The sequence below is a fragment of the Martes martes genome (assembly GCF_963455335.1).
Source record: "Martes martes genome assembly, chromosome: 4".
NCBI lineage: Eukaryota > Metazoa > Chordata > Mammalia > Carnivora > Mustelidae > Martes > Martes martes.
The window spans coordinates 175,540,797-175,563,576 of record NC_137891.1 but is presented as its reverse complement, the minus strand read 5'-3'; the positions used below and the strand labels follow the sequence as shown (position 1 = coordinate 175,563,576).

Here is a 22,780-nt window from a genome sequence, read left to right as displayed (position 1 = left end):
TTTGTCTATTTATTCGACAGACAGAGATCACAAGTAGGCAGAGAGGCAGGCAGAGAGAGGTGGGGGAAGCAGGCTCCCCGCTGAGCAGAGAGCCTGATGCGGTGCTCGATCCTAGGACCCTGAGATCGTGACCTGAGCCGAAGGCAGAGGCTTAAACCATAGAGCCACCCAGGGGCCCCCCAACAAATGCTTTTTATCAGCTCCTTAGAAGAGTAGGGGGAAAATGGGAATAACAAAGACAATGAAGTGAAAGAGAAGAGTTCTTTGGAGTAACACTGACTTGTGAAGGAATGTGTTTGGAAGGATCCACTGTTTGTTCCAGGTTGGGTGACCCAATTCAGTGGTATAATTATGTTAAACACAGGCGTTCCTTCAGTATGCACATTGAGCTAGGGTTGGCCTGGCTTTCAGTAACCACCTCTGTTAAGTGAGTTATTTAGGGGTTATGAAGAACCTATATATGATTAATATGAAATTAGTATTGTTTGGATGTAAAAAGGAAGAAAGTGTCTGAATACTTCAGGTTAATCTTAAGAGACATGAACATTGTTAAGAGAATGATTACAGGTTAAGGGCTTGGTGATTTTGTTTAATTAGAATTGACAGTTTGTAATATCCTGAAGCAGATAAAGTGAGGTAGGCCAAGGCTGTAGGAAGCAGGAAGGTTAAGTTTCTTGGAGGGGGAGAATTTGAGGTATAATTAAATATAAGGTCATATTTTGGGATTGACCCATTTGTGACTGGGACATGGTAAGTGGAAAGTTCTGAGGTTAAGAGGGACTTGTAGGGGATTTTCAGAGATACAGGAATCTTGTTTCAGAGTGAGGACAGCTTTTGGAATTTTGGCGTTTCAGTCTCCATTAAAATTATTTTCTTGTAAACATGATTTCTGAGTCTGTGTTACGATTTCGGTCATGAGGTGTTCTGTTTAAGGGGTCTAGCAGGTGTTTCATACATGTGTTTGTGGGTATCTGAAAGACAGGCTAGGTATGACTTAAAAAATAATCTATGTGGTTGAGAGCTTAACCACATTCATTATAATTTTGTTTTTTTAAAAAAAGTATTTATTTATTTGAGATAGAGCAAGAGAGAGAGCGTGAGCAGGGGCAGAGGGAGAAGCAGACTCCCTGCTGAGCAGGGAGCAGGCCGCAGGGTTCCATCCCAGGACCGAGGGATCATGACCTGAGCTAAAGGCAGACACTTAACTGACTGAGCCACTCAGGTGCCTCTTTCTTGTTCTTGTTACCAAGAACTGACTTTCCTTTAACTGCCACCTGCCCCGTGCTCTTGCTTTCATTCTTGTTTACAAACAATCCATTAAAGCTTGAACCAGAAAGTTAGAGTTAGATGAAGCAGGGCTGATCTGAAAATATAACGTCCTTCTAGTTGAAAAGATTGCTTTTCATTTGTCAGTTCAGAAGAATCCATGAATTACTGTTGGGTCTTTTTTCATTTAGCACTATTACCTCCCATTTTCACGAATAATTTAGCACAACCAATATTAGTATATACTGAGTTTGTCATGGGTTTTACAGTATTCGAAAATAAAAGCATTTAGTCACAGATGGTCTCTTCAGTCATGTGGTTTGTATTCAGTAACATAAGTTTTATTCATGAAATCTCAACAAATAATCTGCCAGCCTTTTCTTGGATACTTTCCTTGACTTGAGGGAACCTTTATTTCTCTCTGATGGGCTTGTTTGTAACAAGGCGCTTCTTGTCTTGAACCCTGAAAGGAAGAAGATTATCATGGATCTAGGATATTTAAATTCTAGATTAAAATGAAATGGTCTGTGAAGAATTAATTTCTTAGAAATCAGATTGAGCATTAAGGTAAACTGTAAGCTTACTGTCTCAAAGTTTTAAACTTGAAGAGGATTGTTTTGTGTAGCTCGGGGACTCTGCTTCTGTGACACCTCTAGCTTTTCTGTGGCTTTTAATCCAGGCTGCTGGGGTAGAGCAGACTTCCCAGAATACATTCCCTTTCACTTTTTCCCAAGAATCGTTTAGTTCATGCAAGGGTTTAGTTGGCAAGGTTGGTTATATAAGAACCATTTGGGCTAAGAGAGGTTTAAGTCTTAGGAAGGAAATATTGCCTTTACTTAAGAGTTGTTCTACCCCATTTTGACCATCCCCTTGCATACTAATGATGTTGTATTTTTGTGTTTTTAGGTTTTTGACAACTATGCAGTCACAGTTATGATTGGTGGAGAGCCATATACTCTTGGACTTTTTGATACTGCAGGTGAAAACTTGATATCTTTTATGTTTTAGTCTATAAGTATTAACAGTTGCTGGTTGTCTGTCTTTTTTTGTGGACATTTTGGGAAACTAGCATATTAGTAAACCACTTGCATTTTGTTAATACTTTAGTAGGATTGGATATTGTGATGGCCGATACTTGACTCAAGAGGCAGTCCCAGAGCTGGAATCGCAGTAGGAGTTTGGAGTTCCTTGGGTGCATGGTGTGGAAGGAAATAAAGTAGGGTGAGAGCAGAGTACATTAGGCAAGCTGTATTGTCACTCTCTGAAATTTGAAGGCTTATTTAGGATTTGTGTCTGTATAATACATGTGCGGATAGCTTCTTAGATAGTTTGTTATTTTAACTACATCTGAAACTGCTTTGAACGTGAACCAGTACCTAGCTCATATTATTGACCTTTGTGGTCAGTTTTTGAAATTAAAGGAATAAATTGCTTTCTTCCTTAAGTATACCCAGTTTCTCAGTGTTATTTCCTCGTTGTTTTAACAGTGGCTGCACATCTTAATTTCTGACTTCTCTCTCTGTAGTCTTGGTTATTATCAGCTTAATTAGCCAAAGGAAAATTTCAGAAAGGTAATCTTTTCGTATTTAGGAATTCTAAGTGCTTCACATCTTATGCGTGCTCCTCTCCCTCTCTGCCAGCTGACATACTGCTCTGACGGAGTATGGTGTACTGCTCACCTTTAGGGACTGTCTAGATTTAGTTGGGAGGGTGAAATGGAGAGACAGTGCAACAGTGGTAAGCAGTTCATTTTAGAGATCAGTGGCTTTCCAGTGTTGGTTTAGGCCCTAAAATGTTCATGAATTAAAATTTACAAGAGTAATGGTGTACGGGAGGAAACTTGAAAAATAGAAAAAATAATGACCTGTACTTCATTATAGGTGAGGCATTTTTCTGTGTTTGTGTGTGCCCTTGGAGGCAATCTGTATGCAGAAAAAAGATAATTTATGGCCTCTTGGGGTTGAAAATTAATTTTATATTTTATTTTAAAATTTCAGATCAGTATTTAATCAGTGTTTTTTTTTTTTTTAGCTTAAGTGAAGTATAATACAATAGAATTCAGTCATTTTATGTGTTAGTTTGATTTTTACTGACTATATAGTAATGTAACCTCCACCATAATCGAGGTCTGTCACCTAAAAAATTTTTTTGTGTTCTTTCCCAGGCAGCCACAGCTTTGCTTTCTGTCATTGTGGTTTTGCTTTTTTAGAATTTCATATAAATAGAACCTAGTAGTCTTTGTGCTTGGTTTCTTTTACTTAGCATCATGGTTTTGAGATTGATCTATTTGTATGTATCAATAGTTTTTTCTAATTGCTGAGTAGTAGTCCATACTGTGAATATAGCACAATTTGGTTATCTCTCTACAAGTTGATGGATGTTTGGGTTCCAGTTTTAAGTGTGTGAATAGTGGTGCTGTTTACATTTGTATACAAATCTTTGTATGGACATATTTTGTTTCTCTTCAATATTAATTTTGGAGTGGGTAAGCCTTTAAATTTAGTTGTACAACTTAATAAATTTTTTTTATTAAAATAGTCACTTTTAAGAATAAATCATTCTCAAGGTGGCCAAGGGTCCTTTGATTAATACTGGTTTATTTAACTTATGTTGACAAGACTTTAATCCCAGTCAGCCTCATTTACAACTGTGTTAAATATCTTCTGGTACTTTAATCTGCATTTATAAATTTAATATATTCAGTTTTCTGTTTTAATCAATTCGATTTGCTTGACCTGACAAGTGAAGCAATCCCAGGCTTTTATATACAAAGCCTCAATTAGCCTGATAACTTAGATTTCCTCTGTTTATGTTTTAATTTATCACAAACAGTATTTTTATAACCTTTATAAAATTTTTAACGTTTTTCAACAAAGAAGTCCCAAGGTTAAGATCAGTTACTCAGTTACACATTTTAAATTGGAATCAGAGGAAATAAGTCAAACAGAGAGAGTCAAGCATCATATGGTTTCACTTATTTGTGGAGCATAACAAATAATATAGAGGACAAGGGGAGATGGAGAGGAGAAGGGAGTTGAGGGAAATTGGAAGGGGAGGTGAACCATGAGAGACTACAGACTCTGAAAAACAACCTGAGGGTTTTGAAGGGGCGGGGGGGTGGGGGGTAGGGGGTGGGAGGTTGGGGGAACCAGGTGGTGGGTATTAGGGAGGGCACAGATTGCATGGAGCACTGGGTGTGGTGAAAAAACAATGAATACTGTTATGCTGAAAATAAATTAAAAAAAAATTGGAATCAGAGAACAAATCTATCATATTCTTTAATATGGCAGATTATTATAAATATTATAGGCACGGGGTGCTAAATAAGGATAGATTATTCCTAAGTGTAATGAAAAATTAACAATAATAGTATTTGATTTATTTCATCTGTTAGATTCTGAATCTTTCTGGGGGTTAAAAAACATTAACTAAGGAAATGATTTTACTAGCCCATGCAAGTTGGGGGATTTCCATCTATACTGTTGAGGTCATTATAAGCCAGAGATTTTTTTTTTTTTTTGGACAAGCGTTGGAGAATTGGGGCAGTAGGCGTCCATAGTGACTCTCTGTCTTTGATACACTTAAGGGAAGACTTGTATCCTTCTGCAGAGGCCTTAATTTCAGAGTTCCTGTCCCTGGTTCAAGTCATGCCATTAACTCATTTTTTTTTTTCTGCTAAAGCTTTCATCCCCATTGAGATGGCCTTGGACTATTTGCGTTTAATCTGCTGACTTTTTGTAATTTTATTCTGAATTCTTTTTATAGCATTCCTGTCTCACCTCTGGCTACAATTCTCTCTCTTTTTTTTTTTTTTTTAAGTGTGAAACAAACTGACAAGGAAGGGCTGTACTTCTCATACAAAGTCTCTAAACCAAGCTAATGGCTTATGGATAAGGGGTTTAGGAGGTTCTGGCTGCAACTCTTACAGATACATTTAATACCATTTAAGATCAGAGATAGGTGGAAACACCTGGCTGGGTCACTCAGTGGAGCATGAGACTCTTGATCTCAGGGTCATTTAAGCCTCAAGGTAGTTTAAGCCCCAGATTGGGGGTAGAGCCTACTTATTTTTTAATTTTAATTTAATTTTATTTAATTAATTAATTCATTCATTCATTCATTTTCAATTATTTTTATTTTTTTGAGAGAGAGAGAGAATGAGCGGGGAGGAGGGGCAGAGGGAGAGAGAGAGAGAGAGAGAGAGAGAGAGAAGCAGACTCCCTGTTGGGCAGGGAGCTCTGCGTGGGTCTTGATTCCAGGACCTGGAGATTGTGACTCGAGCTGAAGGCAGACACTTAACCAACTAAGCCACCGAGGTGCCCCCTATTTTTAAAAAAATTTTGAAAAAGAATTTATTTATTTATTTATCAGAGAGAGTGAGGGAAAGATTGAGACTGAACAACCAGGGGAGCAGCTGGCAGAGGGAGGAGCAGGTTTCCCACCAAGCAGGGGGCCTGATGCAGGACTCACTCCCAGCACCCTGGGGTCATGACCTGAGCCAAAGGCAGACAGACACTTTAACTGACTGAGCCACCCAGGTGTCCCTAGAGGATCACAGGGCTCTGTCTCTGTCTCACAGCTTTTATTTCTGTCTCTGTGGTCACAACAGTAAATTTTTGTTCATGAGATTCCCCCCCACAGTTATTTTCTTCTTTTTTCCCCTTCACATGTTGTACTATTATGTATTTCCTTCTGTATTTAGCTTTTTTTTTTTTTTACTTAACGTGTTTATCATGTTAATTTGTTTTGTAATTGTTGTATTGTTGTATAATCATTGCCCCACTGTCAGTTCCTTTCTGTGTCAGACTTTTAAATGTTACTCTTTATTACAAAGATGTGGGTTTTACTTATAGGGAAAAATAATAAAAATGTAGATAAATAAAATAATGAAAAAGCATCTGTATTCAGAGATGTCTTAGTGTTTGTCCTAAACAGAGCTCTTCCTATACGCTTGTTGTATTTATTCTTAGGGAAAGGGGTTTTATTATCCCCCCACCCCCACCTTCCCTTTCCTCTTAAAACAACATGGTGACGTCTCTCAAGGTTGTCCTTGTATGTCATAGTCCTTGTAGTGACATGGTAGTCTTTTGTGTGGCAGATCACACCACAGTTTAGTTTCTTTTGTTAATGTTTGGGATCTGTTTACAGTATTTTATATTAAGACCTTTTCTGGGTCAGACATTTTTACATTTTGACACACATTCCTTTTTGTCTTTTTTTTTTTTTTAAAGTGGACTTCACACCCAGCATAAAACCCATGTGGGGTTTGAATTCACCATCCTGAGATCAGGACCTGAGCTGAGATCAGGAGTCAGACCCTTAACCAACTGAGCCCCACGGGTACCCCTTTTTTGTCAGTTTCTATCCTGATTCAATTTCAGGCTTAAAGAAAAGTTGCTAGTACAAAGAACTCCTTACCAGATTTACCGGTTCTTAATGATAGACTTTCTCTTGCTCTGTATGCATGTTGTTTAATTTCTTAACCATTTGAAAGTAAGTTGCATACATCATGCCCTTTTGCTTTTTAATGCTTCAGTGTTTGTATTTCTTAAGAGCAAAGATATTCTCTTATAGTATACCTCTCAAATTCAGGAAATACAACATTATATATAATATTTTAAATTTTAATCTATAGTCAGTGCCTATAATGTCCCTTACAGCAAAATTCCTTTTTGAAACAGAAAGAAACATGCATGTCACATAGGAAGCAGGATCACTAGGTGCCATTAAATTTTGAATGATTGGTTGTAGGAAAAAATGATTAGGTTTGAGTCTCTAGTTGTAAATACTGTGAAATGCTTAATTTGTTTTCTTTTTGTGTTTACAGTACCCTATCGGAAATATCTAAAAATGTGGCTTTTGGCAGTAAATTCTTAATTTTCATGCCATGAGATTCTTTCAGACTTTATGTGGGCCGGAGTCCTCAGTTCAAACTGACTTAGTTCCTCTTGAATTTCAGTTTTAAATACAATATTTCTAAATAAGGGAAAGGTCAGCAACCCATGAGATGTATCCCTGCTTTTTGGCAAATGTTGGAAGTTGAGCACTGAGCTTATGTGCTGTTAGAGTAGGTATAGAGTAGGTATAATAAGCAGTGAGCTTATGTGCTGTTAGAGTAGGTATAATTTGACTTGTGGTCAAAACCTGATTTGCATGTAGATTGAAATTTTCTTGATCATGTTGTTTACTGTAAAGGATGCTCAGTGATGACATTAACGCTATCAAGTGAATAATAGCTATTTGTGACATTCTTAGAGGATACATTTTAGCTGGATAAATTATGCTTGGATAATGAAGAATCTTGCTCATCTTAAGGGACTGCATTCATTCTTTTTCCTTAAATGTAGCACTTGAAGCAGAAGTAGAGGTAAGGTAGCCTGCTTCCTATTTATTGCTCAATTTCATTTCTGATTTTTTTTCTCCTTGGGAAAGGAAAAGAAAGGTATTTATAGCTTTGAGGGTTTGTTTTTCACAAATGCACAACTGGACCAATACTGCTTTGGACATGGTATTCAAAAAAGAATGGCTATTTGTTTTCTGTCTTCATCTGAGTAGAAGGTTCATTGCATGTAACACATTGGACACTCATTTAGATGCTCTTACTGGTGCTCAGGAATATAGAGTTGGCTCTGTTTTTAATGCGCACTAACACGGATTGATTGCAGTGACCAAATGACTAAAAATGAAGCCGTTTTCTAGTCTGTGTCAGGCTTAGTTTTTTTGAAATATATTCATTCCATTTGAATAGAGAATAAAGCTAAGAAAAGGTGTGTGAATGTAGTTTTTTTTTTTTATAAAAATAAGGGTTGGTTAGTTCTGTCTTCTTATTTTTTATTTTTTTATTTACTTTTTCTTAAGATTTTGTTTCCTTATTAGAGGGAGAGAGCGCTCAAGTAGGCAGAGCTGCAGGCAAAAGGGACAGGGAGAAGCAGGCTTTCTGCTGAGCAGGGAGCCGAATGAAGGGCTCGATTCCAGGACTCTGAGATCATGACCTCAGCTAAAGGCAGCCGCTTAACCGACTGAGCCACCCAGACACCCTATTCACTTATTTTTTTAAAAAGATTTTATTTTTATTTATTTGAGAGAGAGAGAGAGCGCGCGTGCGAGAACACATGAGCAGGGGGAGGAGCAGAGGGAGAAGCAGACTCCCTGATGAACAGGGAGCCCAATGCAGGGCTGGATCCCAGGACTCTGAGATCATGACTTGAGCTGAAGGCAGCCGCTTAACAGACTGAGCCACCCAGGTGTCTTTCTTATTTTTTAAATTTATTTTTTGTTTTGTTTTATTGGAGCTTTGATAGGCAGTGTGTCAAATCTCCAGCCAATGTTAGAGCTCAGGCTGTTCAGATTGAGAGAATTAAGGAGTTTGGCTGATTTTGTTTTCTTTAAGCCCATTCTTTTCTGAAATCTCTTCCATGTCTGTAATAATACATTCTACATGGTAATTTTAAGAAGTGAAAGTTACACTTCTAAGAGCATACGTTTAAAGCCTTTGACTCTGACCCTATCATATTGTTAGAGTAAGTATGCAATCAGTAGTAGAGGTGGTGATGACGATTTTTATTTTTATTTTTATTTTTGTAACCTCCTTCCTTTTTCCCTTTTCGTTTAATCTGTATTTTAATCTCTGTATTGTCCTAAGATAGATACCTTTATTGTCTGCTCACAATGTATTGCTCATTCAAGTGGCAATAACAGTGATGTCTTTAATTATCATGTTTTGATAGCTATCCTCAATTCTTGTATTTTCTCTCAGTGCTGGAAAAAAAAATTTCACTGGCATACAAAATATTTAACTCTCCTTTTTCCTCCCCTTTAAAAGTTTTTTATTGCGGTAAAATAGATATAATGTAGAATTTGTCATTTTAACTTTTTTTTTTTAAGATTTTATTTATTTATTTGACAGACAGAGATCACAAGTAGGCAGAGAGAGAGGAAGGGAAACAGGCTCCCCGCTGAGCAGAGAGCCTGATGCGGGGCTCGATCCCAGGACTCTGGGATCATGACCTGAGCCAAAGACAGAGGCTTTAACCCACTGAGCCACCTGGGTGCCCCATTTTAACTATTTTTAAGTATACAGTTAAGTAGCACTAAGTACTTAACTATTCTTTTAAAACATAGGATTACTGTAGTTCATTTTCGAAATTGAAGTGTTAAACCCTGTCCTGGCAGCTCCTCCCCTCCCCTCATGGTTTTAGAAATGTGTATAGATATTTTTAAAAACTTTTTATCTGGAAATAATTTTCAGGTCTACAGAACAGTTGGGAGAATTGTACCAGGAGCCTCTATACACCGTTTAACCAGATTTACCAATTTGCATTTTGCCCTATTTGCTTTATTATTCTCTTTTTTTTTAAATTTTTTTTTTTAAGATTTAATTTATTTATTTGACAGACAGAGATCACAAATAGGCAGAGAAGTAGGCAGAGAGAGAGAGGAGGAAGCAGGCTCCCCGCAGAGCAGAGAGCCCGATGCGGGACTCAATCCCAGGACCCTGGGATCACGACCTGAGCTGAAGGCAGAGGCTTTAACCCACTGAGCCACCCAGGCGCCCCTATTATTCTCTTTCAATGTAATATGCACATGAATTGTTTTTCCCTGAGCTGTTTGAGAGTGAGTTGACCGCGTAGCCATTTAGTCTTGAATAAATATGTATTTCTTAAGAATGGAGACATTCTTGTGTAATAGTAAACAACTTATGGAAATTTAACATTGATACAGAACTTGAATCTAACATCTCTGTCTCTGTTCTAGCTTTGTCAGCTGAGCCAAGCCCAGTATTTTCTGCTTTCAGTACAAGATCATGTATAGCATTTAGTTGTTAGGTCTTTTTAATCTCTTAATTTGGATCAGTTTTTCAGCCTTTTTTTGGTCTTTCATGACATTATTTTTGTAGAATACAGGCTCGTCTTCTCCCTCTCTTCCCCTTATAAAACCTTCCCCATGCTTTGGATTTGGTCTGTGTTTCCTCAGATTAGGTTCAGATTATGTATGAAATAGTACATTGGGGATGTGTCTTTCTCAGGATATAAATCTAGGGTCACACGATATTCATCTGCCACGCAACTGGTGATGGTAATTTTAATGACTCAGTCAAGGTCATGTCCAGTTTCCTGGCAGTATAGTGCCATTCTTCCCCTTGCAGGTTTATGGACAGTCTTTAAGACCATACAGATATTCTTATTTTCCTTAGGATAATCCCCACACAGATGTGGTATCCATTGATTCTTGCCAAGTTATTTTTTTAATAGGTAGTTTCATTTTCATATACTGGTGTTAATGCACACAGTAACTAAGCCTGTGAATATACTTTGGTAATCATGCTGGGCAGTGGATTGTGTCAGTGGGGTTTCACTGAGATTTTTGTTTCCTTAGATGGTTTCACTGTGATTATTTCTTTTAAAAAAAAAACAAACCAAATTTATTTATTTATTTAACATTTTATTTATTTTCTTGACAGACAGAGATCACAAGTAGGCAGAGGCAGGCAGAGAGAGAGAGAGGAGGAAGCAGGCTCCCCGCCAAGCAGAGAGCCCCGATGCAGGGCTCGATTCCAGGACCCTGAGATCATGACTTGAGCCGAAGGCAGAGGCTTTAACCCACTGAGCCACCCAGGCGCCCCTCACTGTGATTATTTCTTAACCGGATCTGAGTAGGATTGATTTTAACCATTTCTGTAGCAACAGCTTACTGTTTTTATTACATTATCATTGGGTTGCTGATAGACACAAAGATTGGAAACTACAAACTGGTAATAGAGTAAACAACTAATGTACAGTGGATTTATTGCTGTTTTCAGGGATTGAAATACTGAATTAGCTGAGTGAGAATGTTCATTATATTACAAAAGCCATACATTTTATTAGATTAGTAAATTGCTTTCTCAGTAATGGTCAGCGTGCTGTTAGCTGCATGCTTAATCTGTTGACTGACTTGTGATTCTGATACTGTGAGGATGCCAAGATTCAGTTGCTGACTTCTCCAATTTTTTCCTTCCAGGGCAAGAGGATTATGACAGATTACGACCGCTGAGTTATCCACAAACAGATGTATTTCTAGTCTGTTTTTCAGTCGTCTCTCCATCCTCATTTGAAAATGTGAAGGAAAAGGTGAGTTGGTTGGTTGCTCTTGCACTGGAAAAGGTCGTTACAGAACTTCTGTTGAGTTGTTGTGTAAAGCTTTAGAGGCTTGTGGATTAATGCAGGTGTATTTTTAAAAATACTTTTCTCTAGTGGGTGCCTGAGATAACTCACCATTGTCCAAAGACTCCTTTCTTGCTCGTTGGGACCCAAATTGATCTCCGAGATGACCCCTCTACGATTGAGAAACTTGCCAAGAACAAACAGAAGCCCATCACTCCAGAGACTGCTGAAAAGCTGGCCCGTGACCTGAAGGCGGTCAAGTATGTGGAGTGTTCTGCACTCACACAGGTGAGGACAGAGTAGCCCCTTGTTTACTTACAGTTGGGTAGTTTCTTAAGAGTATTTGGGTTTGGGGGCTATTTTTATCAGTGGTCTGCAGTGCTCAAGAAAGCTGCGGGGAAGACTAGGACCAGCTTCGTAGTATGTATTCTTTTGGTAGAGGTTCTGTGTTTGTGGAGAAAATTACTAAGCTCTGAGTAAAATTCTTGTGTTGGTGAACTCCTGTATTGTACTGACTCATTTGTAGTGGTCAGGGATTGTGTTAACATTTTTTTATGGGTGGGTTCCAGATTAGCACTCATCTGCAAGAGAGTAGGTGAGTGATCCCCCCACTGCCCCCCCCCCCACTTAAATTTTTATCTAAATGTATCTGATCTTTTCCTGTCAATTCTGATCGCTGATGGTATAGTTTCTGGGGTAATTCAACTGACATTGGGAATTAGTCATAATAATTGAGACCCTCATGTCAGAGAAAGCTCCCTTGGCTATTTCTCAAGCATGCTTTATAAAAGGGCATCAGTGCTTGTGTTTTTAGAGACATTCCTTCCCCATGTGGTCCTCTTTGTCCTTCTGTCCCTTTCTGAATAATTTAATTGGGCTCTTCTAGTTTGAATGGGAAACACCAGATTCTGAGGTTAGGGAACAGTGTTAGAATATTTTGAGTGGGAGCTATAACTGACCTGTGTGGTTTCATCATTTCCACCCTCATGGTATTACTGACCGATTCTCCCTTTGAGTACTGTTCTGGGGGCAAAGGAAAAAGTTATGGGAATAGCACAGAACTATTTTATTCTATTGGTACTGGAGCTCTGAGGTTTGAACATTGAGCAAGCATGTCTAGTTAAAATTAGGGCAGGGCTAGGGTGCCTGGGTGGCTCAGTGGGTTAAAACCTCTGCCTTTGGCTCAGGTCATGATCTCAGGGTCCTGGGATCGAGCCCTGCGTTGGGCTTTCTGCTCGGCAGGGAGCCTGCTTCCCTTCCTCTCTCTCTGCCTGCCTCTCTGCCTACTTGTGATCTCTGTCTATCAAATAAAAAATAAATAAAATTAAAAAAAAATAGGGCAGGACTAAAGAGGTTTCCAGTAATTACATTAAATCTGCTTACATTTATCTTGCTTACTAGTTTAGGTAATTGCTCTTTTTATTAAGTTTTTTTTAAAAAGCACTATTGTATTCTTGATTGTACATATACTAAGGCAAATGGCATATATAATTAACCTAGTATGAATGTACTAGGTGTTTAGTATGTGTGGCCTAGACTTAATTTAATAATCTCTTAATTCAGTGCCAAGTTGGATATTTAAAGATAAAATTTTTATGCTTAACTGGGTATTCTGCAGGATGACTTCAGGTCTAAAATCGTACTCCCAGACCCAGTTTTCTTTGGCAGTTCAGTCCTGTTGTAAAAGCAGATATTTTAAAGTTCAGAAGATTTTATATCCTCTTATTCACAGCACTGACTGAGATTTAAAAAAAAATGCCTGATGGTTCTGTGTTTTGATACCATCAGAAGAGTGAGAAGGGGGGGTGTGTGTGTGTGTGTGCGTGTGTGAAGGATATATGTGAAACACGTGTGTCAGATTATAACTAACTCTGTTAGGCATCCTTCTATACCCTTCTCCTCCAAGTATGGGTTGCTTTTGGGGGAAATGGAGGCAAATAGACCATGTGGACCCAATTCTAGGTCACTGGTAAAGTTTAAAGAATTGGATGCTTCCATTTAAGATTTTTTACAAGGTAAATATGTTTGGAGAAGTCAAAAGAGAAGATAGAAAATGAGGTGTCTGGTTGTGTTTGGGAGATAGAACTTTTAGGACTCCAGATTCCATTTTTGGTTCCTCTAAAACTGAACTCTTTTTATAATCAGATAGTATGAGTAAAGCAAAGATTAGTTTTGTTATATAGGGGATTAGTTATCTTTGTCAGTAAGCAAGAAAGTATTTGCTTTTTATGAAGGGGTGCCCTAGTTTCTCATGGTCATCCTCTTTTTTTCCCTTATAAAATGCATTTCCCTATCCATTGTCCCCTTTTCCTTTTGTATTTGACTACCAGAATTTGCTCTGAGATGTGAGAAAGAATTTCTAGGAACTTTGCTTTTGTTTAGCATTTCTACTTTGTAAAAGTCTAGAAGAAAACTTTTTAACCCCTTTGCTTCTTCTTAAGTACTTAATGTTATTTCTCATTTATTTTCTACCCCAAGGGATGTGTGGGTGCCCATCTTCTGGGACGTGTACAGGGTTGGGTGGGAATGCCTGGGGTAGTCTGGGGCTGGTGCTTGTTACTGGAGCTGTGTTCTGGGACTTAACAGGAGATTTTTACTTGGGATCAAACTAACGTAAAGAACACGTGAAACCTCTTTGGGTGGTAAACCTGTGGCTTCAGATTTAGGTGAGTTTAGGTGAGTCTATAGACCTGGGCCCAAGGTACCAGTGCTGCTGAGTCACACTGTCACGTCGGAGTTCTGCCTGAGGTGTAAGTGTGTTTCCGCATCTTAGTCCCTGTAGATCTGAGAATATTCTTTATTTTCACCCCATGCTTTATGCTCTGATATCCATGAAGACATCTTAAAGCATTGGACTGCTTGCTAAAACTCATTCTAGGACCCCATTCTTTGTTTTCCTATGACTTGGGTGGTGGTTACTTGCTCTAATAACATTACTGAATAACTGAAGCGTATGCTGTTTCTAGAGTCTGTTCCTTAAACTTCTCCCAGGTGGTACTGTTGAACAATTAACACTCTTTCTAAATGTCTGAACCATTTTGTTCCGGGAAACTGATGTGCTCTAAATCCTGATTAATCCCATCCAGATATGTCATTGAATCTAGAAACATGTAGCATGCCTGTTAGTCTGCTCTTTGTGTCCTTCAGTTATTCAGGGGCTGAATTCACAGAAGCCTGAAATTGTAATTGATTTAGTTCCAGAATGTGTGTGCCATTCTTCTCATTGGAGATAACTGGAGAGTTCTACAAGGCTTATCCAGTGCATCTGTTTTGTTTACATGTCCATTTTTTTCTTCTGGCATTATTTTCATTAAAATACTGTTTTTTCAAAATGCGATTATTTTAGGAGTCAGTGTACAGCATTTTCATAAAAATTGCTTTCTTGCTTAGTTAAGCTTTTTTATGTAGGAAGTTTCTGTTCAGCTATCTACTGTCCTGATGGGCTTAAGATCTAGCTTTCTGGCCCTTCTTTTTCTGAAGGTTCGTTGCTTCTGTGAATTCAGCCCATTTAATCCGGACTGCTGTTATATCTGCTCGTCTTTCTAATCCTCTAACCTGGCTGCTATTCTCTCTCCTCCCCTCTGTCTTGTAGAGAGGTCTGAAGAATGTGTTTGATGAGGCTATCCTAGCTGCCCTCGAGCCTCCGGAAACTCAACCCAAAAGGAAGTGCTGTATATTCTAAACTGTTTTCTCCTTCCCCTCTTTGCTGCTGCTTCCTGTCCCACTACTGTAGAAAGAGCATTTAAAAACAAAGGAATAAAACCGTCCTGTTTGAAAGCCTCTGCGTCTTTTTACTCACCACCTAAGAGCAACCTCTGTATTAGTTTTTCATCAAGAATGCAATATCTTAATAGAATATTTTTTGTGATCAGTAGTCAAGTTGGACTTGTTTAACTTTCTGCTTCTTGAGTTGCCTGATGCTCAGAGCTTTTGGTTTGGATTACTATTGCAAAAGGGAACTTGGTGTGGCATTAAGAATGTTCTCTTGGAAAAAAAACAAGAGTTTTAACACTTCCTAGCTCTAGATGGAGAAAATAACATGAACATCATTTTACTCTTATGATCAATTGTAATTGTAATTGCATGACAAACTTTATGGAAGAAGGGTGACCTGCTAGTAGAGTGTAACGGGGAAGGGAGGATTCTTCTTTGGTTTTCTTTTGTGCAGTGAAACTTTGTGTTGCTATTGCTTTGGCTGTCTGTGCTGTGGTGGAGTATTTGTCAGTCTGGGGTGGGAAAGGTATTAATGTATCTGCTACTGCTCTATGAAATCATTTGTCACACTATCTTTTAAGAACAGCATCCATTTTTAACAGTTGACTCAAGGTTTGTTAATGTTGAGATGTAAAGCTGCTACCTTTATATTTTCCTGCTTCTGATTTTATTGTTGTGAGGGAAACATACAATTGTGGTTACCTTCGAATTTTGAAATTAAAAATATACAATTGTTTGTATAAATGCCTGATGAAGCTTTATTCCTGTTGCACTGACTGGTTCTAGTTTTACCTATGTATCAGGTGCCCACATGTTGCTTCCTGGAGCCCCCTGGCTCTGTCTGTTTGGTGGGATGCAGGGAGTTCAGAGTGAAGGTCTTTGACGCAGCCGCGGTAGCCGTGCTCCCCATCCTTGCCTGTGCCTTCCATGTAACAAGGATGCCGCTGCCCGCTGCCGGCGCTCTTGGTCCTGTTCCATACTCCGCTGTTTCATTGGAATGCAGAGCTGCTGCCCTTGTGTTTATGTAAAATGTTTCAGCAGCATATTACACAACTCATTGAATGAGCAAGTGACACATGTGGCTTGTTCGCTTCTTGTGACATACATTGGTCTGCAAAAAGCTTTCTCAAAGGACCACTGTCTCATTCATGAATATCCACTCCTCTGCTCCTGAATTGCTGGATCCATCCAGTGTCCTGCGTGGACCAAACTTGGTGAAGTGGGATGATTGTGTCGAGATTCAGAGTTGTTCTTAGCATTTCGTTCTTTGCCGGCTCTTGGGGGCTTGAGTGTTTTTAATTTGATCTTCAGCTTTATTATACTGAAAATCAGACTGCCCATTTTTTTCTTTCTACCCCTTTTCAGAAAGGCCTAAAGAATGTATTTGACGAAGCAATATTGGCTGCCCTGGAGCCTCCCGAACCGAAGAAGAGCCGCAGGTGTGTGCTGCTATGAACGTGTCTCCAGAGCCCTTTCCGCACAGCTGGTGTCAGCATCATACTAAAAGCAATGTTAAATCAAACTAAAGATTAAAGATTAAAATTCGTTTTTGCAATAATGACAAATGCCCTGCACCTACCCACATGCACTCGTGTGAGACAAGGCCCGTAGGTATGGTCCCCTTCCCCTCTCAGTACTAGTTAATTTGAGTAATTGTGTATTGTCAGAAAAGTGATTAGTACTAGTTTTTGTTTTGTTGTTTCAAAAAAAAAAATTTTTTTTTTGTTTTTTTTTGTTTAAAAGCAAGGCATGCTTGTGATGACTCTGTAACAGACTAATTTGGGTTGTTGAAGCTGCTCCCGGGCTCCATCCACTCTGGAGAATGATCTGGGACATTTAGAGTTTTTTGTTTTTGTTTTTGTTTTTGTTTTTGCGGGGGTGGGGTGGGGTGCGGGGAGTGTGTGTGGGGTTTGTTTTTATTTAGTTATGTTTTTTAAATTCATTAACCCTCGGACAGCCCTTAAGGGGAGGAGGACTGATTGATTCCACATTCCACTTCCTAGATCCAGTTTAGAAAACTTGTTCCCCACCTGGTGCTCTTAGGAAGGAGTATAGTAAATGCCTCATTTAATAACATACTCCTTTTTGAAAGTTGCCTTTTCTCTCCACCCTTGAGTAGGTCCAGTATTTGATGAAACTCATGAAAGTGGGTGGAACCTGTCTTGCCCCTCCTCTTTTCTAGGATGCACTATATATGTGACTGTGACTTTCAAGGAAATTTGTTTGCCATTTGCTGATTTTTTTTTTTGAAGTTAATTTCTAACTTCTTTCACTGATAAATGAAGAAAAGTATTGCACCTTTTGAAATACACCAAATGGATTGAGTACGTAATTAAAAAAACTTTTTTTTCCCCCTGTCAGTCATTGTCTTATATGCTTAGCATAGAAATGTCCAGCCTAATAGTGTATGATGTAGTGTTCCTAGAACACAGCTGAAGACCTGGTAAATTGAGGGAATTTGAGGGGTGGCACTAGGAGACAGATGTCTGTGGAATGATGCACATCCTCTTTCAAGTGGGGAGGATGGAGACCTGCTTCATGAAGAAGCTGGGGTGTGGGTGGGGGTGGGGAGAACATTTAACAACATGGGGACCAGTCAGGGGAATCCCCTTATTTCTGTTTTACATATGAGGAACCCTGGAGTAGCTCGTTAAGGCTCTCTAGTTTAATAAAAAAATCATGGAGTTTTATGAAGACTCTTCATAAGTGTTAATAGGGATTTTATTCACTTACCTTCGTTGCAGTTTCCAATTTTTAAAAATGTTTAGGTAATCTTCTTCACCTTCCCCAAATCCTAATTCTTGTAGATTCATTAGTGTTGAACCAATGCTTTCTCATGTCTCAGTTCTTTGTATATGCATTCTTTTCAGATGTATTAAACAAACAAAAAAACCCTTCACAAGCCAGCCTGGGGGTGGTTCTTTTCCCTCCGCCTCTTTTTAGATACTTAGGAGTGGGAAGGTGACTCTTAATCTAACACATTTTGGGATAAGATTTTAAAGCCTTTTTTTTTTTTTTTAATGTACTTTATTTCCTTTCTGGCCTTCCGTTTGAGGTGATGGTTTCCCCTCAGTATGTTCAGGTTTGTGCCTTCTTCCCTAAGATTGGCAGGTAGCCTGCAAGACCCCTTCTCTTTAAGACCAAAGTGTGTTCATAGCAGTCCTTAGTGAAGGTGATGCCAGGAGGCTCACTGCTTGTGTTAGGAAGGAGTGACAGCACACCTCTCTCATCCATTGGTTGGTTGGAAAACAGCCAGTTTTTCCCTCAAGTTTTCTGTATCCGTGCTTTTCAGACTTTGTTGCTTACTGGAGTACAGCTTGAGCAATGGGTTTCTTAAAAGCTTTCCATGTATTTCTAGAATATGGCCAAGTTGGAGAACGATTGCTCCTGGATCGTTAGGCAGACTGCTTCCATCAGATTCCAGATTCTGTGCTGTGAATCTGAATATGGGACAGATTTTCTTTAGGTGACAGGAATGATTCATTTACCTTAAGGGAATTGTACTGATCTGTAGGAGAGTCTTAGAAACTAAGAGCTGTTGGCACAGCATAACCTCATTTTGGTGGTTTTTTCTTTTTTCTTTTTTTGTTTTTTAAAAGATTTTATTTATTTATTTGACAGACAGAGATCACAAGTAGGCAGAGAGGCAGGCAGAGAGAGAGAGGGAAGCAGGCTCCCTGCTGAGCAGAGAGCCTGATGCGGGGCTCGATCACAGGATCCTGGGATTATGACCTGAGCTGAAGGCAGAGGCTTAACCCACTGAGCCACCCAGGCGCCCCTTGGTGGTTTTTTCTAAGTGGAATCATGTTTGGCTTGGTTCTGTGCTGTGCTGGAGCTAAGCTGCATGGCTTGGTTGGGAAGGGGTTAAGAAGAAGCCGATCTAAGCTTTACTGGTTTTTTATTTTTTTAAAGATATTATTTATCCATTTGAGAGAGAGACAGTGAGAGAGAGCATGAGAGGGGAGAAGGTCAGAGGTAGAAGCAGACTCCCTGTGGAGCTGGGAGCCTGCTGCAGGACTCAATCCCCGGACTCCAGGATCATGACCTGAGCCGAAGGAAGTTGTTTAACCAACTGAGCCACCCAGGTGCCCCTAAGCTTTACTGTTTTAACCAATGTTTCTTATTCCTTGTTGACCATGCCAGGGAGAGGTACTGAGATTGTGTTCTGAGATCCTAGGGAGCAGGGACTGTATATCCCTCGTTCTTAGTATAGTGGCACATAGGTCCATCCTGATTATTGCTGTGTCCCTGGCCTAAAGTAGCGTTTGACACATGAGAGACGGTTCTAAAAGTAGTCACTGGGTGGTACATGATTTCAAGAATGAATGAGTGAAATAAAGGTTACATGGTTGTGTCAGCGAAATAACCATATATCAGAAGAACAACAAAGACAAGGGGAATGAGTTGGATTGATCTAAGTCTGGGTGAGTAAACAGGTGGTGGCCCTTTGTGTTCTGGCTTGGTATTGATGACTTATCATTTGATTGGATAGGGTCTTAGTTTCTGTGTCTTGGTTTGTGGTTGAGCTGTAAACATGGCCAGTCTTCTCAATGGGAAGGAATTGGAGAGGGCTTTGCAGATATTCAGTGCTTTTGAGCCATAAGCACAATTCTTTCTTAACTCCCTGATTATGGGCTACTGGGACATAGCCTCAAAAAGGTGGGCAAGCTTGTGCCAGTACCGTGCCATCTATTTATTGAGCTACTTTTTACTCTGGCTCCGCTGCTCTGTTCCAGTGTGCTAATCCATGAGCTTCTTGGATTGTTGAGATTAGCTCCACCTAGTGGTGAATTTAAGTTAAAACTGGCAGTTGAATCTACAGTACACTACTGTACCTACTATCTGGACACCACTCCTTATGGGGTTTTTATAGATGGCAGAAGTGTGGGGAGAAGATGGTGAGGTAGAAGGGAGTTGAGGCTGAGTCAGTACACTGATGGACAGGGGAGACTCTGAATTGTTTAGGAGCGGCTTTTAAGGGTCAGCCAGAGGCTTTATATAGTCAATCAGAATTTAAAATTCAGGATGGTGTCTGCTGTAGAGAAATAATTTCCCTGAGTCTTGACTCCAGCCTTACCATCCACATGATCTTGGATAAGTCAGTGAATTTCCCTAAGCTCCATTTGCTTCATCTGTAAATGAGGAATAATGGTAATATCTACATCTCAGGGGTGAGTGTGAGGACTAAGTGAGATCATATAGGTGAACATATTTTATAAATGCAAAAGTGCTATGAAAATATTAACAGCTACCAGATTTTCACCGCAATGGGAAGAATTTAGAGCAGGGAGCCCGAAGTGGGACTTGATCCCAGAACCCTGGGATCATGACCTCAGCTGAAGGCAGATGCTTAACTGACTGAGTCACCCAGGCACTCCTCAAGAGTTTATTAAAAGTAGGATGACAATCATGTTGAGTCTTAGAGAAAGAGAAAAATTCAGCTGTTCAACTGCCCTTTTTTTTCATTATAGCATCCTGTGAGTTGACAGGGCAGAGTTTGTTGATGAGAAAGCTGGACCTTAGTGAATGCCCAGGGCCATGGCGATGATGGGAGTGCCGGTTCTGAAACCTGGCACCTTTTCCTTCTTCTCCTTACCATCCCACAGGATGGCCTTTAGAATAGCACCATTGTTTTCCATATATTTAATACGGGCCTGATTGGTAGGAGAAAGGAACCTCATTATTAGGTCACAAAATCTCATTAGCTTGACTCAAATAAAGTGAAGTGATTGGGATTCTAGTCCCCCATCTTTCCTCCACAAAGGTCAGGGGTTTTCACACTGGAGTTTAGGTGGTAGACTCAGAAACCTCAGGTCATGTTTGTATTAGTGATTTCACTTGATCCTTAATACAGCCCTGTAGGGGAGGTGGGACAGATGGTACCATTTGTCAGATGGCAAGACTGAGGTTAAATAGCTTGGCATTGTGTGCTAAAAAATGCATAACTGGCTTTGGGTTTGAGTTTTGGTTCTGTCACTAACTTGATCTTTTGACCTTAGTCAAGTAACCTAAGCCTTCTGAGCCTTGCATTCTCCTCTGTGAAATGGAAGTAGCTATACTTAACTTTACATCTGAGTTATGAGGGTTACATGAAATACTGTGTAATGCACTTAGCACAGTGCTTGCAAGTAGGAGGTACTAGGCAGTCGATGGAATGGATTGAAGGGATCATCGCCATTGTCATCCTCATCCTCATTAGTTCTCTTTAAACTAGGGCCAGAAAACTCTGTTGGCTTCTGGGTCTTAGGCTGCTATAAAGTGAGGGGCCCTCAGCCCCCCTGCTAGGAACAGGAAAAGACTTTCAGGTAGCGTGAGAGTATATCTTACTCTCCCTTACCTCTCATCTTTTTAACCAACTCTGTGATTGGGCTGGCCCTTTGGAGTTCCAGACCCACAGTGGAGCCTCATTTCCAGTTTTCTGGACCTCCTTTGTAAAGCTTTGGAAGGTCTGCATTGGTCTGATGGGAGAGAGGTTTTGGGCTTGATTCTGAATCTCTAACTCCCTGAAGAGCTGCCTCATTTCCTCCATAACTCGAGGGCTTTACAACTGTTTCGCTGTTGGGGAGTTCTGTGCATCCCTTAGCAGCTGGTGAAGGGTGGGCAGGCACTGTGAATTCTTCACTTGCCTCATGTGAGAATGACTTCACCTCAGGGGGCGCTGAGTTTGCAGAAATTTCCCCGTCTTAGATGCCAGTGTGCTCTAAGACCAGTCTTTCCTTAGCCCGCGGGGATCTTGGCCCCTGGTAAGTGTAGCGTGACTCAAATGGAGTCCTGTTTTTGCATTTAGCTTGCGTTATGGCGTTTGATGTTCTCTCCGTTTCTCCCATGATACTAATAATAATTCTCCGGATTAGGAGTTGGAAACCCAGGTTCTAGTTGGGCAGCAGTTTCCTTGGACAGGTTGCTGTACGTCTTTGGGTCTCAGTTTCCCCATTTGTAGATAAAACTGATTTTCTGTTCCTTTTTGGTTTGTGTCTTTTTATCAGTAAACCTCTTTTCTTCCAAATAAAATCTTAGAGAGGGCGTTGTGAGGGGAATAAAAAGGTTCCTATGGAACAGAGATGCTGGGGTTGAAGCCAGGCAAGCAGTTTTGTTCTCCTGCTGCTTCCTTCTCTCCAGTGCAGGTGCTCATGCTTTGTGCCCTGCTGTGGGCCTTCTAGGGCTCTGCCAAGAGATGTGAACATCATTGGTACAGGATCATCTCTACAGCTCTAAGAATTTTTTGTTGTTGGCAGGTAGTTAATAAAAATCTGTAAAACCTGTATATGAAATATACAAGTAGACTATTGAGTCTTTAAGAATTAGATTTTCATTGATATATTTGAGAGATTCTAAAGTTTGGTTCAGTCTGTAATGCTTTAATATATTGTAATGTCCAGTAAAGACTGACTGAGTTTTTGCTTGTAGGATAAATAAAGGTTCTTAAGAGTGGCAGACACCATATTTCCCTCTCTTAGGTATCACTTCCTTCTGGGAGTACCGGTACGATCCAAGCATTGATAGAATTCAGTAGTGAAACTAGATGCTTTTACAGATACCTCTCTTATAAGTACCCTGGCATTTTCCACTTTTTATATAAAGCAGATAGAACATTTTGCTCTTGTTTGTGTTTTAGAGAGTCATTCTAGTGCCAGTTTCATATTAAGGTATCTAGGAAT

The 22,780-nt window shown here is 39.7% G+C and overlaps 1 protein-coding gene across 5 annotated transcripts in view; it reads left to right on the top strand.

Moving 5' to 3' along the window:
- Positions 1 to 17,482, top strand: part of CDC42 (cell division cycle 42) — a 48,564-nt gene extending 31,082 nt beyond the window's left edge. For all 5 annotated transcript variants that reach the window (XM_080800431.1, XM_080800433.1, XM_080800435.1 and 2 more), the window contains exons 3-6: positions 2,173 to 2,245; positions 11,266 to 11,375; positions 11,499 to 11,696; positions 16,488 to 17,482. In XM_080800431.1, coding sequence (XP_080656557.1) covers positions 2,173 to 2,245; positions 11,266 to 11,375; positions 11,499 to 11,696; positions 16,488 to 16,577 — 471 coding nt within the window. In that variant the 3' untranslated portion in view covers positions 16,578 to 17,482. The remainder of the gene's footprint in view (positions 1 to 2,172; positions 2,246 to 11,265; positions 11,376 to 11,498; positions 11,697 to 16,487) is intronic.
- Positions 17,483 to 22,780: the final 5,298 nt, after the last annotated feature.